The following is a 20,842-nucleotide window of genomic DNA, read 5'->3' as shown; positions in this document are numbered from 1 at the left end:
TTACAATATTAAATGTTTAGGAACAATATAATAATTATTTTTATCGTAAGCCCGATGTTTCTCATAATATAATGGATGTTTTAAACATGTTAAAATAAATAATTTGATAACTTTGTTTTTTTTTCAGATATTTCATTTGCACATAAACTCATATTGTAACACATAGTCTCTCATAGCTTACACAATAGCATTATATTATAATCATGAAAGAAAATTCTTTGAATTTCACCGTAAATGAGTAATTTGTAAATTCTTAAATTGTCGCAAAAATGTCCTAAAATTGTCCAAAAAATTTTTCATCCATTAATTTCGGGACAAATCTACAGCTGTGCAAAAATAAATTATCTCTATGAAAATCGTTTAAAAAGCGTTCAAAATTGCCGTAAAGTTGTTCTAAAAATGTTTCAAATTTGTTGTAAAAACACTCTAAAACTGACCAAGAAATGTTCCAAAATTGTCTCAAAAATATCCGAAAAATGTCTTAAAAGTATTTAAAATTTGTTCTCAGTTAAAAAAATGTTTTAAGATTATTCAAAAAAGGTTCCACATAAGATTTAAGGACAAAATTTCAACTAAATTGCTTCAATTATATTGCATTGATTCTAAAATTATCTTAGAAGTATTCCGAAAATCTTAAAAAAAAAATACTTAGAAGTTATGAAATAATTACTAAAATGCACTATTTTGAAGTTTCCGATTATGTATATGATGTCCCAAAATGCTCCGGGTCCATTTTTATATCGAAATTTTTTACAGTGTATTTATTTTAATTAAAAATTTTTATCTACTTAATATTTTATTATTTTAAACTTTCTAAATTAAATATTAACTTTTTTTGATTATTTATTTTTAATTATTAAACATAAAAAGTTTAATTATAAAAATTGTGTTAGTTGAAATATTATCAGCACCGGAAAATTTATAACATTGATTTAACACCGAAAAAAAAAATTTACACCGCGAACGGTGTTACTGCTACACCGATTTCGGTGTTGAATTTAACACCGGAATTTTTAACACTGTACACCGCATGGACTCACCGGTTTTTTTTTACAGTGTACTATTATAGTCTCGTCAATGACAATCATGAAACTGTTTGCATTATACCTCATTCAAAGTTTCATAAGTGCCAGCACTAATGTTAGAAAATTATTTTTCAAGTAATAGCGCAATATTTAAATGACTGAAATTTAATTTCTTAACGCAAAATCATAAGAAATTATACATTTACTCGTTTGACGGTTTAAAAATTTAGAGTTCAAACCACATAAATTGAACACGGTATTTTTTATAATTTTTATACCAAGTCATTTAGACTGAACGAAGTCGAAAATATTTTTACAATGTATAAAAGTACCTAAATTCATGGAAAAAATTTAAGTGAGAAACATATACACCGAAAAAAAGTACTTCTTACACCAAGATAACTTTGAAAGAGTCCGGAATGATATTGGAGCAAGAAAAATTGTGTGTGTGTGTGTGTGTGTGTGTGTGTACCATTGTGTTCTTGAATACCATTTAGATCGATTCGGACCGGTAGATTTTGAGAAATCTCAAAAAAACTACAAAAAAAATTTTTTTAAATGTGGTTTTTTTGGAATAACTTTTAAAAGGCTCTACCGATCGATTTCATTCTGACGGGATATCCTACTCTTGAACCTTCAACCTCTAATACTTTTTCATTCATTAGCAATTCATATGTTTTACTTAACGATGTTTGATTATACACCTATCTATTATTATATTATACCTATTTATTACTTTTACCATTATTATAATATGACTTTATTACAGATGTTAATAACTTTTTACATAACTTCGATATTTCTTCTCGGATCGTTTTTGATGAGATAGAATAATTGTTAGAGCTCAAAAAACTAGGAATTTCGGAGTGATTCCGAAAAAACACTTTTCGATTTTCTTTCGTTCACGATATCTCTCGAACGAATCAACCGATTTTGACCGGATTAGCGGCAATCGATGTGGTTTTTCAAGGTTAAGAGTGGATTAGTTTTTGGAGTTGATCGATAAAGCTGTTTAAAAGTTATTCCAAAAAAACCACCTTCAAAAAATTTTTTTCTTAGTTTTTTTGAGATTTCTCAAAATTTCTCAAAATCGATCAGTCCGAATCAGTTAAAATTCACAGAAAATCTAAGTTTGAGAGAACTCTTTAGAACGCCGTTTGGTAGGTTCCGATTGGTTTAGTCACTCAAAAGTTATAAGCGGTTTACATACTCACACACACACACACACACACACACACACACACACACACACACACACACACACACACACACGCGCGCGCGCGCGCACGCACACACACATACAGACGTACGGACATCATCGTGAAAATATTCAGGAAAGCTTCCTAGGACCTCGAAACGTCGAGATCCGATGAAAACTCGATTTTCGGAAAACGGGGTAAAAACAATAACTTCCCGATTTTTGAAAATCTTCGATTTTCTGAGCGGGAAGTTAAAAATGTTTCATTAATTGTCATTTAAAGAATCTCTAAATACGCATTTTGTGTGTGCAGTCTACAAAAGAGTAATTATTTCTGATTTTAATCATGACTGCCAAATTTTTTTTGATTACCTGAAGTGATTGTGTATGTAGCCTCTACCGATTTTTTTTCCTTGTAAAAAGTTTTGTTTTAAATTAAGAAATGATAGAAGCACTTGATTTATTTGAATCTCAGCTATATCAAATTAATTGAAATACGCGGTATTTTTAACAGGTTTGCTGGCTTGCTGCAGATTTCGAAGGGATACGAAACGTAAATCTATAATGAAGTTCATCTTGAAAATATTATTACTGATAATCCAAACTGGTGGTGTAGTACTAATATTACTATTAAGTAAAATTGATAATGAAACTTGCTGGATATTGCCCTGTATTTTATTGCTATGTTCTCTTCGTTGGTGGCCAAATTATGTAACCGAAAAGAGTGACATAGGTATGAATCATCAATATTAGAAAAGTAAAATAAATATTTTTTAAGATAATGATTTTTTCAAGGATTTATTAGATATCTCAACAGTGTTAAAGAAAGATTAAAACTATGCCGAGGGTACGAACAAGGAATAACAGCTATACTCAGAATTTCAACTTTTTTCAGTGCCTCAATTTTAATTATATACTACAAAAATATAAACATTAATACATATTTAAGTTGCTTCCCAGGAAGAATAGAATACAACATTATTTTAACCAGCTTAATTAATAATAGAAGCGATTTTCCTCAAAATAATACAATCGAAGAAACAGCAGCATTTATTACAGTTGATTCATCAACGCTGTTAGTAGTTTTGTTCAGTCATGCTTTATCATCTTTTATCCTTTACTCTGCAGGTATATATTACATTATTTTACAGGCGATTAAAGTTGAAATTGATAACTAAGCACCTCCTTATTACTGACTTCAAGTGTAATTACAGAGTTATTTTTTCAATGACCGATTGTGTGTATAAATAAGAATTTTTTTTTTTTTTTTTTTTTTTTTCAGCCTATTGGTCACAAGTGACTAGTGAATCTTAATTCAAGCCAATAGATGGACACTCCATCTTCCATATATGTCGAGAGTTTCCTCGCTTCTACATTAGTTCGATGGAAATCCATCGAACTTGAATACTAATAAAGCTGGAAGCTTGTAGTATCTGTTCGAGTTATAAAGATGTTAATTGAATGAAAGATAATGAAAGAAATGGAATGAGAGCAAAAACAAACTTTGAAAAAATATATGGGATTGGTTGCCAAGCCAGGAACCTGGACAGACACTACAAGCTTCCAGCTTTACGATGGATTTCCATCGAACTAATGTAGAAGAGAGGAACTCTCGACATATAGGGAAGATGGAGTGTCCATTTATTGGCTTGAATTAAGATTCACTAGTCACTTGTGACCAATAGGCTGAAAAAAAAAAAAAAAAAAAAAAAAATTATAATTCTCATTTACCCTTGCAGTATATTTAATTAATTCTTTTCGACAAAAAAAAAAATAGATTTATTTAGATTGGATTCATTAGATCTGTATTTTGTCTATAATATTTCGTATATATGTTTCCATGATTTTAAAGTTATTTAATTTTTATTCGCAGGGAAATTTGCTGTAAAAACCCTAATGCACCGCTTTGGATTCGCACTTCCTATGAGCTTAGTGACCACTGTAAGCTTCATTGTTATGGTCATTGTCTGTATTTTACGTGAAAGCAATCCATGTGCCTTTCATGGATTTATTGGAGATTATTTATTTTTCACAAACCCAAAAATTAACGTTATGGCAGCTTCATTTTTACGGTGGCAATGCTTACTATGGTTATTGATATTGTTGTCTCAAGTATGGACTACCGTGCATATATGGACCAGCTATTGTGAAAGATTAGCTACGACTCATCGAATTTTTGCCCTGCCATTTTATGATTCTTTAATCATTGACCAGTCTCTCATGCTTAATCGACGGAAAGATAATTTTCATAATCACAAAAAAAGTAATAAGGTATTATCTAGTGTTTTCTATAAATATATATTCTGAATAACATCTAATGAATATAACTCATATAATAGTCTTGTACTAATTTCACTGTCAGCATCTAATAGCCGATCCTCTTTTTTTCTCGCGTCACACTCTCTACGAGAAACGGTACTATCTTTGTTGCACTCATGATTATAAAGCTATTGTAGCTTTATGTTTTTCTTTTAAACAAATGAGAATTTCGAAAAAAAACGCTCTGCTACGAAATAGATAATTTAAAAAATCTGTTACGTAGCAGAGCGTTTTCTTCAAAATTCTTCTTTGTCTAGAAGAGAAATATAAAGCTGCAATTGTAGGTATCGGCTGTTAGTACTATCGCCAAGTGAGTGTTTTTGGGGATTGTTTTTAAATTTGGATAGATTGATAGTCAAATGAATCTGCATCGATTAGAGTTGAATGAAATTGATGAGCAATATAGTTCCAGAAATATTAAATAGTAAAAATTTAGTTTTTGAAACTCTTATATACTCCCGGGAAAATATGATCAGACCTGATCAGACATAAACAGGTATGAGTTTTCAGACTTGGTCAACTTTATTATAACTTGACTTAAATACTTGCACAGCAAGTCTTGATGGCCAATTACAGAGTAACTTATAGGTAACTCAACTGAAACCGTTCGCTTTTTTAACTCTTTCTGTTAAGTTGGCTTCAGATTGCGGATGTAGATTGATAGCAAATTTCAGTTAAGGTGGCTATCAGAGTTAAATGAAAAATTTTTAGGCTTATTGCTGGGATTGAACTCGGGTCCTCTCGTGTTAAGGTCTGGAATAATCCTTATTTGTCCAAATCATTGACTTCTAATAGTTAACTGATATATTGAGACTTGAATGATGGAAAATATTGATTTTATCATTCTGTAATTTCATTGAATTTGAGTGCTGGAATTGTATGAAATTTAAGTCTCAGAAGAATTTATAAAATTTTGTGGGATTTCATGAAATTTGAGTAAAATCATAAAATTTTGTAATGTTCTTATAAAAAGCTTGCTAAAATTTGATTGAAATACATATAATCACAATCAGGAATTGAAAATAGTAATTTTATTAAATTTCACGAAATTATATGCAGCTTTAGAAAATTTCAGGTATTTTATGCAATCGTTTTTTCTATTGTAATATTCTAATTACAGAAGTTTCACGAAATTTTGTGAAATTTCTTAGTATTGAAAGAGGTGAAGATAAATTTCTTGATTTAGTATTATGAACTTGAATTTTTACAATTTTTGGCTCAATAAAACTTTTCATCCACGCTGAACAAAGTAATATATTTAATAATTGATGAATACATTATCGATAATATTGAATATTTTTTTCATTCAAAAAACAAGTACGATAAAGTTTGGTCAGACATAAATATGCATGGTCATACATGATTATGTTTGAATTAATTTATATCATGGTGAGTCATACATGAACCAACATATCAGTCCTGATCAGAGCTGGATGTTTTTACCCTTCCAGGTTGAATTAGACATGGCCATTCATGATCAGGTCTAAAGTATTTAACGTGTCAGATATGATATTGTCTGTCCATATTTATTCAGGCATGACGATGTATGATCAGGCCTGAACGTATTTCACTCTTTAAGCACAATAATGCATGCACGATCGGTCTAGTTTCAGACTTGATCATACATGAAGAGTCATGGTCATGTCTGAACATTTTCTCCCTCGCTACGCTTTACGGGATACTAAGAAATTCGCCCAAAAATATAATTTTATCACAAAAAATTTTTTTATGATTTTTATGTTTTAAAAAACTAAAATAAAAAAAATTAAGAAAATTAAGCAATTTTCTTAACATGTGTGACATTGTGTGACAAGGGGCAGAGGGGGTCAAAATTTATGTGACGTCACATGTGAAAATTTGAAATACTCTGAGACACTACAAAATGTGCCGATTTTGTCAGCCTAGCGAACTACCACCCGAAATTTCCGTTACCGACACTAGCTAAATTAATGTGTAGCCCCATGACGTCACAGGACGATACGAGGAGGGAAAAATCAGCTACGAACCTCAAAACCTGAGCATTGATCGAAACTTCGATCTATCCCCCGGTGTCAACCACCACGTTAGATATTTCTTAGTCAATTTAATATACCACTATTACCACTATTAGGTGATTACTCACCAAAACTTACTAAACTTCATAAAAGTTTATTATTAATTATTCTAATTAATCTAATATTCTCTATTACTACTATTAGGTGACTATTCACCATAATTTACCACTTATTCTCTATTATATTTCTAATATTAAATAATATTCATTCTATTGTTACAAGTATTCTATTTCATTGTTAAGTTGCGTTACCGAATTATCACAAGTTTATATTAACCTTTTAACGCTGAAATGGCCCTAAGTGACCCGCGTGGCACCGGAGTAGGGAGCGTGTAAGGTAAATGTAGAAGGGGGCGTTCCACCAAGAGTGGGGGAAACGCCCAGAAGCGTTAAATGGTTAAAAGTGCTTATTTTGTGTAATAAAGTTAAGTTTATTGTTATCACCGCTATACACTATTACTAAAATACCGCTATTCACCTATCTATTTCTATTTAACCAGCCAAAGGGCCAATCAAGGAGGCAGAATAATCACCGCAGTTAATATTCTAAGAAAGTAAAATAAATTAACTGACACACGCGAGAATTTCTGTCCAATCTCTTAAAAATAAATAAATAGAATACCGACAACACTCATTCGGAAGCGGACCATTCCCGGGCAGTGGATCAAAATAAAAATTATTTTAGAAAGTCAATCGATCGAATGCTTATCCGCGAGGCTTTGGTGGGTTGATTACTATAATTTTTGTATTAGAAAAAAATTATAGTGTTCCAACTCAAACGCGAAACTTGTATGTGAATAAAAAACTTTAAATATTCACGAACTCGATCTTTATTTATGAATACTTTAGCACTCTTGTTATGAGATTATTTCTCACGCAACATCTAACTTCTAAAGCGGCGTTGTAATGCAAGTAAGATACTAAAATTCTCAAGAGTTCTAAATAGTAAGGATCTGAGTAGGTTTAAATCATCGGTGAGTGCTCGCTCGCTTTTGTAAAAAATGAAAACAACTGTTTCTTTTTGACTATTTTTAAATACATGCATAAAATTGAAAAATGTGTGACGTCACATAAAGGACGAGGGGGTTCTGAAAATGTGACAACCTGTGACAAGGACGGGGGGGGGGGGTTTAAAAGTCCTGAAATTCCCCTCACGGTTTTGGAAATTCCGGAAAGATTCGGTATTTATACGATATAAATGCTGTATGTTTACCATAATACTTCATTCATTTTAGCCAGTTTTTTTGCCGAATTAATACAAAAAAATTATGAAGTAAATTCAGAATATTAACGGCAATACAATAGGAAAATTACGGTATATTAACAGCATTCAAACCGTAAATGTACCGCATATTTATTGTATACTTGCGGCACTATTGCAGCAAAAATCGGAAAAGAAGATCCCTATTATTATATTACCGGTAGAATACCAAAATTATGCTGCTTTACTACTATTAGTCAATAGCTGAAAATTTTTAACTTCCCGCTAAGAAAATCGAAGATTTTCAAAAATCGGGAAGTTATTGTTTTCACCCCGTTTTGCAAAAATCGAGTTTTCATCAGATCTCGACGTTTGAAGGTCACAGGAAGCTTCCCTGACTATCCCCGCGAGGTAGTCACGGTGTGTGTGTGTGTGTGTGTGTGTGAAAGTATGTGAACCGCTTATAACTTTTGAACGGCTTGACCGATTTCATCGCGGTTGGTGTCATTCGAAAGGGCTTGACCAAACTTATATTTTGAAAACTATTTGGACTGATTCAGATCAATAGATTTTGATAAATATTCAAAAAACTGAAAAAAAAATTTTTTTTAAATGTGGTTTTTTTAGAATAACTTTTAAACGGCTTGATGGTTCAATTCCAAAAACTAATCAGCTCTTAACCTTAAAAAACCACGTCGATCGCCACCAGTCCGGTCAAAATCGGTTGATTCGTTCGAGAGATATCGTGAACGAAAGAAAACCGAAAAAAGTGTTTTTTCGGAATAACTCCGAAATTCCTAGCGCGATCAATTCAAAATTTAAGATTCTTTGTGAGGCTTAAAAAACTGCGTCGAATGCTTCTAACCGCGTAAAAATTGGTTCATTCATTCAAAAGTTATTGCGGTTTAAAAATTCAAAAAATAGTGTCTTATCAAATCTCTATCAGACTTTTGAGCTCGAAGAGAAAGCAATAGGAAAGCTATCTCTTTGAGCTCAGAGAGCTCAAAATAACCCATAAATTGTATTTTTAAGCTCGAAAACGTTATTGGTGCAATTTTAAGCGCCTAAGTATGGAATTAGAGTGAAGTTGCAGGGATGGCCTTCAGGGACAACCGTTTTTCTAATTTTTTTTTATATTATTATAAATTATTTGGAAATGCTCAGACCAAGAATCGAACCTGGATCTTTTGGTGTCGTGCCAACTGCTCTACCCTTAAGCTATCCGAGACATTGCCCGTAACTATCATTCGGTTACCTATTAAGACCTACTGAGTAATTCTTATACTAATTGACTATTTTGATGACGTATTTTTAGATGTTATTAAATATTTAGACTTTAATCTTCTTTTTACGAAGATTGTAGTATATGTCTGGCCAGGCTTTTTGACAATTTCTATTTTTATTTCGAAGATCGGTGATTTCATTAATTGAAGAGTTCAGTAAATTCAAAGCCAACTTTCCCGATCCAAATTGACGGTAGACTAAATTAAAAATTTTTTTTTAATTTTAATTTTTACTTATTATTTATTTTCACCACATTATTAAATAACTTTCCGAGTTATTATTTTTTCGGTGGCCGAAAAAGTCTCACTGAGTAAAGAATATAACATCTTTGCTCAATCTTAATTAAAATAAAGATTTTTAATTGTTAGATATATTCACCCAAGGATGGTATGAGTGCTCATACCGAAAATAATGTGGTGAAAATAAACAATAAGTAAAAATTAAAATTTAAAGAAAATTTAAAATTTCGTCTACCGTTAATTTGGATCGGGAAAGTTGGCTTTGAATTTACTGAACTCTTCAATTAATGAAATCACCGATCTTCAGAATAAAAATAGAAATTATAAATTATCATGAATAATTTTTATGTCAATAAATTAATTTCTTTATTATTATTATTATAATTTTTTTAGTCCAGACCGGGGCTCGAACCCGGATCATTTGGTTACGCGCCAAAGACTCTACCAGTTAGGCTATCTGAGACACTATTTGTAACTACTTATTTAGTCACCTAATAAGACCCACCGAGTAATAACTACCACCATCCATCTTACGGTAAAGAGCATTATATATTTCCCTGATAAAAAAAAGTATTGAGACAAAGAAAAAAATATTGAAAAGTATTGGTCTTCTAGTCAATCCAATACTTTTTTTGCTCGACGGGCAGACTGCGTCAACTTTCGGCCCGCTGCGCTAAACAAAGTTGCCCCTTTCTGCCTTCGTCGAGCAAAAAAATAGTATACACTCCACGGGAAGTAAATAAGAAAGCCTCAGATCACATGTTTGTTGACCTTGGCTTCGCCTGGGCCAACAATTACATGTGATCTGAGACATTTCTTACTTTACTTCCCTAGGTGTATAATATACTATTCTATACTTTTTTCTTTGTCTCAATACTTTTTCTTATTCAGGGTTAATTGAATCAGTATAAACGCGGCAAAATTGCAGTATATCTTCGGTATTTTTACCGTAAAAATACGATTTTTTATTGTATAATTACATCGGCACCCAAAAAAAAAGTTGTCAGTACTTTTGACCGGACCTACTTATCCTTATGTATTTTGACGCGCTGAATCCGAATCTGAAGTCAGTTTTGCCCGTACACCCTCAAAATTTTGAGTAAAATCCGAAAAACCAGAAAAATGAAAAAAAGTTGCGAAAAACTGCAGTCACAGCGATGAATAAAATTTTGTGGACCTAGATCAAGTATGATTTTTATGTATTCCAATTTACTGAATCTGAATCTGAACATTAATTAGCCCGTTGAGCCGTCAAAATTCGAAAAAGAAGCAAAAAACTCGAAAAAATTGCAATAAATCATAAAAAATCAAAATTATTTAGATGAAAAAATTTTTTGGATTCAGATTGAGTATCGTTTTTATGTACTTAGTTTCACTGAATTTAAATCTAAAATCTTCTCCTTTTAACATTTTAAAATTGAAAAAAAATCTCAAAAAACCAAAAAAATTGGGAAAATTACAGTTATAAATATGAGAAAAAAAATCTAATAAACACGATTATTAATGACTTAGGTGCATTTTCATAGATGGAATATGATCTTAAAATTGGAAAATTGACAAAATTTTTTAATTTTTAAAAAATAGCATATAAGGAGAAGGTACGAAACCATATTTTCGAATTTCAGACTGTCGTTCATTTCTATCGAATTTTTAACTTCCCGCTAAGAAAATCGAAGATTTTAAAAAATCGGGAAGTAATAGGTTTCACCCCATTTTGCAGAAATTGAGTTTTCATTAGATCTCGACGTTTGAAGGTTACAGGAAGCTTCCCTCACTACTCCCGCGAGGTTGTCACTATGTCTGGGGGGAAACGCCCAGAAAGCTCAGAGGGTTAACTTCGAACTAGAGTGCAATTCACTGCGGAGTGAATTTTATATTTCTTTTATTGAATAAACGTGAAAAGATAGTTTTTACTCATTTAAAAATTTTATAATGCGTATTTAGAGATTCTTTAAATGACAATTAATGAAACATTTTTAACTTCCCGCTCAGAAAATTGAAGATAAAAGAAGAATCGGGAAGTTTTTGTTTTCACCTCGTTTTGGAAAAATCGAGTTTTCATCAGATCTCGACATTTTAAGGTCACAGGGAACTTCCCTGACTACATGATGTATGTATTATGTATGTATGTGTGTGTGTGTGTGTATATGTGTGTGTTTTTTTTATAGAAGAGGTAAAATACATTTACGTATGCCAGGACTTGGTGTTGGTGCCAGGACTAGGTGTTTGCCTGGGTATGTCGGACTCAGAAGTCAATATTATTTTGCAACAATACCGACTAAACATCCTCCTCTCTCCTTTCCCCATAGATGTTACAGGGAAGACTAGATTGGGACCGCGTTGGTATTACTTCAATCAAGTCCATGTTGTGTCTCACGACACCTACTTCTTGTTACTACTGCTTTCTAATTACTTTCTGCGATTTTTTATTCTAAAAAGCGCTGCGCGTAGGCTGTGACAGCTGACCAGTTTTCTTCTTTTTTGATCATGCAGGTTACCAAGCTCTCAGGGGAGAGCGTGGTGCCTATTGTTTCTTCGGTGCTGATTCTGTCGTCCTTCCACCGATCACACTCGAAAAACGTGTGCTCGGCGTTGTCAATTTTGTCTGGGCTGTATTTGCACGTTGGTGTGCTGTGCAAACCCATTTTGAAAAGATAGGCATTGAATTGCCCATGTCCCGTCAATAGCTGGGTCAGGAAGAAGTCCGTGTCCCCGTGCTTTCGAGAAAGCCAGACGTTGATGTTTGGGATCAGGCGCGCCGTCCATCTGCCCGTCTCTCCCGATGTCCATCGGTCCTGCCACTCTTGCTGCGTTTCCGCCTTTATCCTCGTTCTTGCGTCCTTCATATTTTCGTCACTATCTTTAGCGTCATAGAGTTTTGCTCTTTCGAACGCTAACAGGTCTATGGGCGCGGCTCCCACAATGACCAATACAGCCGCTTCGGAAACTGTACGATAGGCGCAGGCAACCCTGAGAGCGCCTCGCCGCTGTACTGCTGCTATCTACCGCCGGTAGGTCTTCTGCTTTAATATGTCTGCCCATATTTCCGCTCCATAAAGCAGTACCGAGTGGACTGCTTCTAGAAGAACTCTTCTCTTTTTTGTTCTTGGTCCCATAGTGTTGGTCATAATTCGTGCTAGGCTAGACACCATCTTGCTGGCTTTCTTACATGCACTGTCGAGGTGTTCGTGGAAAGATAGTTTCTCGTCTATCATTACCCCTAGATAGCGCAGGGCCCTTGTTGACGTCAGTGTTGTTCCTCTCATGTCCACAGCGAATGGTTTTGGGAACCATTTTTGACGAGTCAGAACGACCATCTCGGTTTTGTGCTTGGCGAGTTTCAGGTGGTGTTTATCGAGCCAAGTCTCGACGGCATCAATGGTTTCCCGAACTAGTAGTTCAGCCTCCTCTACGCTGTCTACTATTATCGTGGCCGCGACGTCGTCTGCAAAACCCGTTAGCTCTACTTGCTCTGGCAACGGGATTTTAAGAAGCTCGTCGTAGTCTGCATTCCATAGATCGGGTCCTATTATTGAGCCTTGCGACACGCCAGCCGTTATGGCGTATTCTTGTAGGCCTTCTGTAATTTCCGCTATTAGCTTTCTTTCTTCAAGGTAGTTGTCGATTAGTGCTAAATTCTCTGGCTTTGCGTCAAATTTGTGTTCCAGAGCGTTTAGGATATCTCTTCAATTCGCGCTGTTAAATGCGTTTTTGACATCTAGCGTGAGGAGAATGCATACTTTACGAGCTTTACGAACCCTCATACGAGCTTTGAGGCTACCAGTCCATGCTTCTCTTGCTGTCCCTACGACTTTCTGGATCGCGCCAACTGTTGAACGTCTTTTCCGGAAGCCATGTTGGTTTGCGGCATAGTCTCCAGCATGATCGATGTCGTTTCGTAGTCTTCCCTGTATAAGCTTTTCGAGCAATTTCCCAGCAATGTCCAGCATGCAAAGTGGTCTGAACGACGAGAGTGTTACAGGGCCACCTTTGCCTTTATCTAGCAGAACCAATCTCTGCCGCTTCAAGACCGCGGGAAACGTGCCAGTTGCCAAACATATGTTGTAGGTGTTCAGGAGTATGTCTGGGTATTCCAAGGCTACAGTCTTGATCATCGATGCTGGTATGCCATCAGGGCCGGGTGCCTTTCCTGTCTTCGCTGCATCCTGTAACTCCTTGGTTGTGAAAAACTCCTTGGTTGTGAAAAATGTTACACTGTTTTTCACATAATGTCTTCTTTTCCTTGGTTGATGTTTGGGGAACAGCTCCGCTACGATGCTGCTCATTAAAGCAGGTGGTTTCGGCACTTCTGGTGAAGCCTTTCCAAGTCGTTTGGTGACAATTTGGTAGGCTTTACCCCAGATGTCTTTATCAAGGTCATTACAGATCTCTTGCCACAATTTCGCTTTGCTTGCTTTGATTGCCCGGTTTAGGTTCTTTTTGGCCTGCTTATACTCGCTCAAAAGTAGATCTTGATTAGGGGAGCGTTTCGCTCAGCCGATTTAGCGTTGAAGTCTCCGGCTACGATGACTTCGCCGTCGAATTTAGTGACCGCATCTTCTATATTTGCCAGTTTCTGTCGGAACACACTAATTCCTTCATTAGGTGAGAGACAGACGCTCATGAAGTAGGTTGAGGGGGTTTGAATCCAGACAAAATCTGCTTCACTTCCGCTGTTGTTGACGGTAACGTTCTTTGTGTTCACAATCCAAATTGCTGCCGTGCCAGTTTCGTCTGCGAACCATGTTTTACCTTCGATGTTTAGATATTGCTCGCAGATAAAGCAGACGTCAGTTTTATCTTCAAAGACACGTTGGCGCAGCAAGACATTTAAAACAACCTGTTACTTTTGCAACTGGGCGTATACGACAGTTCACCAAACCGATCATTATACGGGCCTTGTCAAGGGCCTTAATCGCACTGGCGTCGTCTACTTCGCAGAAGGCTGCCCGATCGCCTCGTGGTGTGAGTTTTGTCAAATTTACCCGTTTGACCTCCAGGCTGTCAGTGAATTCACGTTTGAGTGCTTCACGGACTTTGCTCTCGGTAGAGATTTCATCTAAGTCGAGGATCTCGATCGTTGTTGTTGGTGTTAGCGTCTTGACCGTGCCAATGTTTGCAGTGGCTGACTTTACTGCATCGGTGAAAGTCTTGCTGTCTTCGGTCTTTCGAGACATTTCAAGGAGAAAGCCTCCATGTTTCGTCTTTTTAATAGACTTTATGTCTACGCCCATCTCGACAGGGCTTACCTTGGCCTTGATTTCCTTGAGGAGATCGGCGTATGTTCGCCCTTCAGCTGGTTGGATAAGCACAGCTTTAGTTCTTGTCTTTTTCCTCCTCGGTTTCTTGGAGCCACCATTGCTTGGCTGGTTTTGGGCTGTAGCAGATTGAGCCGCTGGCTCCTGTTCTCTTTCCTTCTTTTTCTTTCGTCAAGTCACTTTAGTCCAGGTATTTTCCCGGGCTGTCTTTTTCTATGCTGGCTTATCATTTACTGAGGAAGGGCTGGGCGTGGACAGCTACTTTTGAAAATTTTCAATTTTATTAAAGGAAAGTTAAAAACATTAGTCGATTTTGTGGCACACCCTAATACTTATTTATATGTGTATGTTAAATTTGTTCATAATGATTGCGTTTCTTTTTTTTTTATTAATCGACGCTATGTTCATGTAGTTTTTAACTTGATCTCAAAGATCAAATTGTCAATCTGTCTCTATTAACTTATAATTGTTTTCATTAATAAGTTTTCTCATACAATTAATTATGAATTATTTAGTTTTTTGGAAAAAAGAGAAATCTGTTAGCGTAGTTGAATCAACCCCCGCGGTTATTGAAATACCGTAAATTTTCGGTATTAATGCGTTTACCATAAATTTACCGTTATAATTCTGACATAATTCGGTATTTCTATGGTCATTTTGGCCTGTTTTTTTACTATAGTTATACAGCATTTCTACCGTACTCTTGCTGCAAAGTTCAGAAATAATACGATAAAATTACCGTAAAACTCTAGAACTTTTACAGTAAAAAATCTATGTGTCAACTATAATATTACCATAATTTTACAATAATAAAATGGTATTTCTATGGTAAAAATACCAAAGATATACTGCAATTTTCCCGCGTTTATACTAATATAATTAAAGATATAATGATTTCTACCGTAAGATCGACGGTTGTGTTTATTACTCGGTGAGTCTTATTAGGTGACTGAGTAAATAGATATGGATAGTGTCTCTGATAGCTCAACTGGTAGAGCCTTCGGCGCGTAACTAATGATTAGGGTTCGAATCCCGGTCTGGACTAAAAAAAATTAGAAAAACGGTTGACCCTGAAGGCCATCCCTGCAACTTCCCGCTAATTCCATACTTAGGCGCTTAAAATTGCACCAATGACGTTTTTGAGCTCTTCGAGCTTAAAAATACAATTTATGGGTTATTTTGAGCTCTCCAAGCTTAAAGAGATTGCTTTCCTATGCTTTTGAGCTCTTCGAGCTCAAAAGTCTGATAGAGAATTGATACGACACTATTTTTTGAATTTTTAAACCGCAATAACTTTCGAATGAACAAATCGATTTTCACGTGGTTGGCAGCATTCGACGCAGTTTTTCAAGCCTCAAAAGAAAACCTTAATTTTAAATTGATCACGCTAGGAATTTCGGAGTTATTCCGAAAAAACACTTTTTTCGGTTTTCTTTCGTTCACGATATCTCTCGAACGAATCAACCGATTTTGACTGGACTGGTGGCAATCGACGTAGTTTTTTGAGGTTAAGAGCTGATTAGTTTTTGGAATTGAACCATCAAGCCGTTTAAAAGTTATTCCAAAAAAACCACATTTGAAAAAAAATTTTTTTCCAGTTTTTTGAAGATTTCTCAAAATCTATTGATCTGAATCGGTCCAAATAGTTTTCAAAATCTAATTTTGGTCAAGCCCTTTCGAATGGCACCAACCGCGATGAAATCGGTCAAGCTGTTCAAAAGTTATAAGCGGTTCACATACTTTCACACACACACACACACACACACACACACACACACACACACACACACACACACACACACACACACACACACACACACACCGTGACTACCTCGCGGGGATAGTCAGGGAAGCTTCCTGTGACCTTCAAACGTCGAGATCTGATGAAAACTCGATTTTTGCAAAACGGGGTGAAAACAATAACTTCCCGATTTTTGAAAATCTTCGATTTTCTTAGCGGGAAGTTAAAAATGCTAACAATAATTATAATAATAATAATAATAGAGAAATTAATTTATCAACCTCTTAAAAATTATTCGTGATAATTTAAAATGTTATAAAAAAAAAATTTTAAGCTATTGAAAAATAATAGTAAAGCAGCATATTTTTGGTATATTGCCGGTAATAGAAAGTAGGGATTTTCTTTTCCGGTTTTTTACTGCAATAGTGCCGCAGATATACAGTAAATATGCGATACATTTACGGTTTAAATGCTGTTAATATACTGTAATTTTTCTATTGTATTGCCGTAAATATTTTGAATTTATTTCGTAATTTTTTCGTAATAATTCGACAAAAAAACTGGCTAAAATAAATGAAGTATTACGGTAAAAATACAGCATTCATATTGTATAAATACCGAATCTTTACGGTATTTCCAAAACCGTGAGGGAACTGACATTAAAAAATATTGCAACGACAATAATGTCACCGTTCGATGGGGTCGAAAATACATTGCTGCAAGACTTATTGCTAAAAGTGGTAAATTGAACACTTTTTTATGAATCAAATGTTTAACTATCAATAATATATTTATTATAGCTGATGTTGGATTCTTGAGGAAGTTAGTCATTAATACCGATGGATTAGTGACAGGGTTTGAACATAATGATCCTGACGTGAGTGACGCTGAGGCTGTTATTGCTAATGCTGACGAATCTGAGGGTGTAGTGACTGAGAATATTGAAGAAGGTGACGCTGATGCTAGTGGTCAAGCAGATGTTGATAGTGCTGGTGACGCTCGGAGTGTTATTGCTGATGGTAAGCGAGCTGATGCTGATACGAGCGAAGGCGTAGTTGCGGATCGTTATACTGAAGATGGTGATGTTGTCGCGAATTCCGTTGCTGATAACGCGGAAGATATTGATCATGGTAACCAAGCTGATGGTGATACCAACGAAGGCACAATTGCTCATCGTGATGATCAAGATCGTGATGTTGTCGCGGATACCGTTGCTGGTGACACTAAAGGTTTTGATCATGATGGTAACCGAGCTGATGGTGAAACCAATGAAGACGCAGTTGCTCATCGTAGAGATCAAGATGGTGGTGCTGTGGATGCTGGTGATGGTGATGACCACGATGATGATGACGATGATAATGATTATGATGACGATGATGATGATGAAGATGATAATGAGGACAATTCAATAACGGAACTTGTTGACGGAAGCAAAATTTTCATCAAAACAAAAGATCTTAATACTATACTTAAAAAAGCAAAAAAAAGACAAAGCAAGATAATTCCATGATTATTATTGAGATTGGTGGGCCGTAAAAATCTAAAAGAGATGACTTTGCGAGGTAAAAAAGGAAAAGCTGTTCCGAAAAATATCCTAAAATGCGTAAAAATTAATTTTTTCTCGTTCTGGAATTGTATTAGATTGTATTGTTCTTGGATTATGATATTTTGTTCATTGTTTTTCAGAAAATTCATCAAGAACCGCTTGCTCAAACACACTATTAGATGATGAATCATTCGATAGATGTATAACATTGTTTCTTGGAAATTTAAGGATTCAGAAAAAAAATTGTAATTTTTGAAACTTACAAGTTAATCAAAATTATTTGTTCACTTTTTTTGTTTGTTTCAATGTTTTGTTTTATGTAAACTTGCTATATATGCAATGATTTGCTAGTTGTTAATATAATATAAATTTTTATGAGCAACATTACTGTATGTTTCTCTATTTTTTATCTTGTTTTGCAGGTAAAATTTAAACAGTAGTACTTAGTAATCGGAAACTTCTTTATATACATTGATCTTCACTATATGATCAAAATTTGTACCTGTTGACAGTAAACTGTGTCCAGGACAAAATATTAATTTTAACTTTGATTTATGAACCATTTTAGTTTTCAATTGTTTCGTTCAATACAAAATTCTTTGAATTTCTAAAAAATTTGTTGAATACTAAAGGTAGCATAGCTTCATGCAATAAGTTCGTTGCTGATTGTCACGGCGTTGCAGCGACTTCGTCCCTGAAAATTTTGAAGTTACTGAAAAGTTAGAATTTTGTCACATAACCTAACATTAAACTAGAACCACGTGACTAGCAATTACATAAGGCTGAATCTCAATACATTGATTGCGTATTTGTGAATTCAAATAATTTATTATACTAAGAACGTTATCTTTTAACCATGTCCCGATCTGCTAATTGAAATTTTTTCATCGAGCGATAGTCTATAATTCTAAATAAATAGCTAAGCATCTACAGGTTTATCAAAAAAAAAAAAATTAGGAAATAAAACATTAACATTCATTAATATTTCAATTTTTCAACGAGATTGGCGCGTAACTTTCTTTGAGCTGGAATTGGATGAAAAACTATCCATTAATTTCTTGTGGGATATTTCTTTCTCTATAATTCAATGTACTTTTCTAAGCATCGATAAGTTTATTAAAAAAATTTAAAAATAAAACATTCATTGTCAATCAAATTGTAATTTTTAAATGAGATGGGTGCGTAACTTCTTTTGAGCTGGAATTGGGTGAAAAACTTCCTGGTACTTTTTTGTAGGATATTTTTTTATCTATAATTCCAGGTATATGGCTAAGCATCCATAAGTTTATCGAAAAAAATTAAAAATTAAAACATTAATATTCAATTCTTGAACGAGATTGGCGTGTAACTCCTTTTGAGCTGCAATTGGGTGAAAAACTTTCCAGCACTTTCTTGTAAGGTTCATTTTTTTCTATAATTCTAGGTACTTCGGTAAGCATCTGCAGGTTTATTAAAAAAATTAAAAAAATTAAACATTTATTTTTAATGAAATTGTATTTTTAAAACAACTTGGGCGTGTAACTATTTATGAGCTGGGATTGGATGAAAAACTTCATAGTACTTTTTTGTAGGATATTTTTTTCTTTATAATTCCAAGTACATCGCTAAGCATCTACAGGTTAATTTATAAAATTAAAAAAATAAAACATTCATTTTTAATAAAATTGTATTTTTTAAACAAGATGAGCGCGTAACTTCTTTTGAGCTGGAATTGGGTAAAAAACTTCCCAGTAGCTTCTTATAGGATATTTTTTTTATGTTAATTTCTAATTTTTCTGAAAAGTTTCATTTTTTTTTATTCGACAATTGAATCAGCACCAAAATTTTATTTTTTCCTTACTGACTTTGCCCTTTTAGGTAAATTATTCTCAAATCCTGACCTGGGAAATTTTTTAAAATCTGACTTAACCTTCCTCTCAACATTCTGTTAAGGCAATTGCAAAGCGGCGCATTTTTTGAGCACGGGCAGATTAAAGTATGCACGCGCGAGCCTTAAAATTAACTTAACCTGTTAAGAAAAATTTTTTCTATATTGTGATTCGTCACTTTGTTCGAAGGTTTAGTCAATCTGGATTGAATACATTCATGCCTAAAATTTCATAATTTAATCGCGATTTTTTTTTTTTCTATTGTGTTACGTCCCCACCTGCGTTCGCAGATGTCTCTGATAGCAACTACGTGCGCTAATTTAAAACTCTAATAATTATACAATAATTCCATAAATATTCATTTTTTATAAATAATAATGTAAAATGATAAATAAAGAATTCCAAATGTTAAATATTAAACATAAAATATTAGAAATAGAAAATGATAAGAAATGTGAAACTCAGCCAATACCTGAGTAAACAGAATATTTTTAAGTTCACATTAACATTTTCTCTCGAAGAATGTTAATGGAAAAACTAGAATGATTCATTGTAAGACAACTAGCGTTCTAAATAAACTAATGTTCTAAATAAACAAACGATAACGAACGCTTGCGTGTCCTGGACTCTAGAGTTGAGTCAGCGCGCGTCATCCGAGTGGGCCTCGGAAATGCCACGCACATCAACTCAGGAGAACAGGATATTCGGGGCCCGATACGCCACCCTACTCTTCCTACGGCGCGGCCCTTGGACGAGGTGATATAATGAGGGTGCACGGGTAGTTCGGGGCTCTTCTTGATCTTAAAGTTACGAACTTAAGACTCTTGATAATTAATTCTTGTCGAGAGACTATTAAATCTAATACCACTACGTACTTCACGGCAGTTGTCAAACCGTACAATTTCCAAGTGTATTTTAAATAGTTAAATAAATTCATTTGTTAATTAAATTCATCGAAGTTAGTTATTTCGGAGTTAATTCGAGAACCTCGACTTACGACTCTGGAGGTCGTAACATCTTTATCTCCAGCTGTTTTACTGGTTACTTACAAACCCGTGAGGTAACTGGGACGTAACAACTAATAATATAAATAAATTGGTGGCAGCGGAC

At 34.4% G+C, this 20,842-nt stretch overlaps 1 protein-coding gene and 1 long non-coding RNA gene across 2 annotated transcripts in view; one reads left to right on the top strand and one right to left on the bottom strand.

Annotated features, from left to right (window-relative positions):
- LOC123273078 overlaps window positions 1-2,804 on the bottom strand; it is a 12,733-nt gene extending 9,929 nt beyond the window's left edge. The window contains exons 1-2 of the long non-coding RNA XR_006511245.1: window positions 2,736-2,804; window positions 424-426 (exon numbers count right to left, since the gene is read on the bottom strand). This is a non-coding gene — a long non-coding RNA (uncharacterized LOC123273078). The remainder of the gene's footprint in view (window positions 1-423; window positions 427-2,735) is intronic.
- The window catches only part of LOC123273041 (chitin synthase chs-2-like), a 133,480-nt gene continuing 115,374 nt past the window's right edge, over window positions 2,737-20,842 (top strand). Inside the window, exons 1-3 of the mRNA XM_044740198.1 lie at window positions 2,737-2,956; window positions 3,019-3,351; window positions 4,097-4,494. Coding sequence (XP_044596133.1) covers window positions 2,788-2,956; window positions 3,019-3,351; window positions 4,097-4,494 — 900 coding nt within the window. The 5' untranslated portion in view covers window positions 2,737-2,787. The remainder of the gene's footprint in view (window positions 2,957-3,018; window positions 3,352-4,096; window positions 4,495-20,842) is intronic.

This window comes from Cotesia glomerata, linkage group LG10 (genome assembly GCF_020080835.1).
Source record: "Cotesia glomerata isolate CgM1 linkage group LG10, MPM_Cglom_v2.3, whole genome shotgun sequence".
NCBI classification, from domain to species: Eukaryota; Metazoa; Arthropoda; class Insecta; order Hymenoptera; family Braconidae; genus Cotesia; species Cotesia glomerata.
This window is presented reverse-complemented; position numbering and strand designations above follow the sequence as displayed.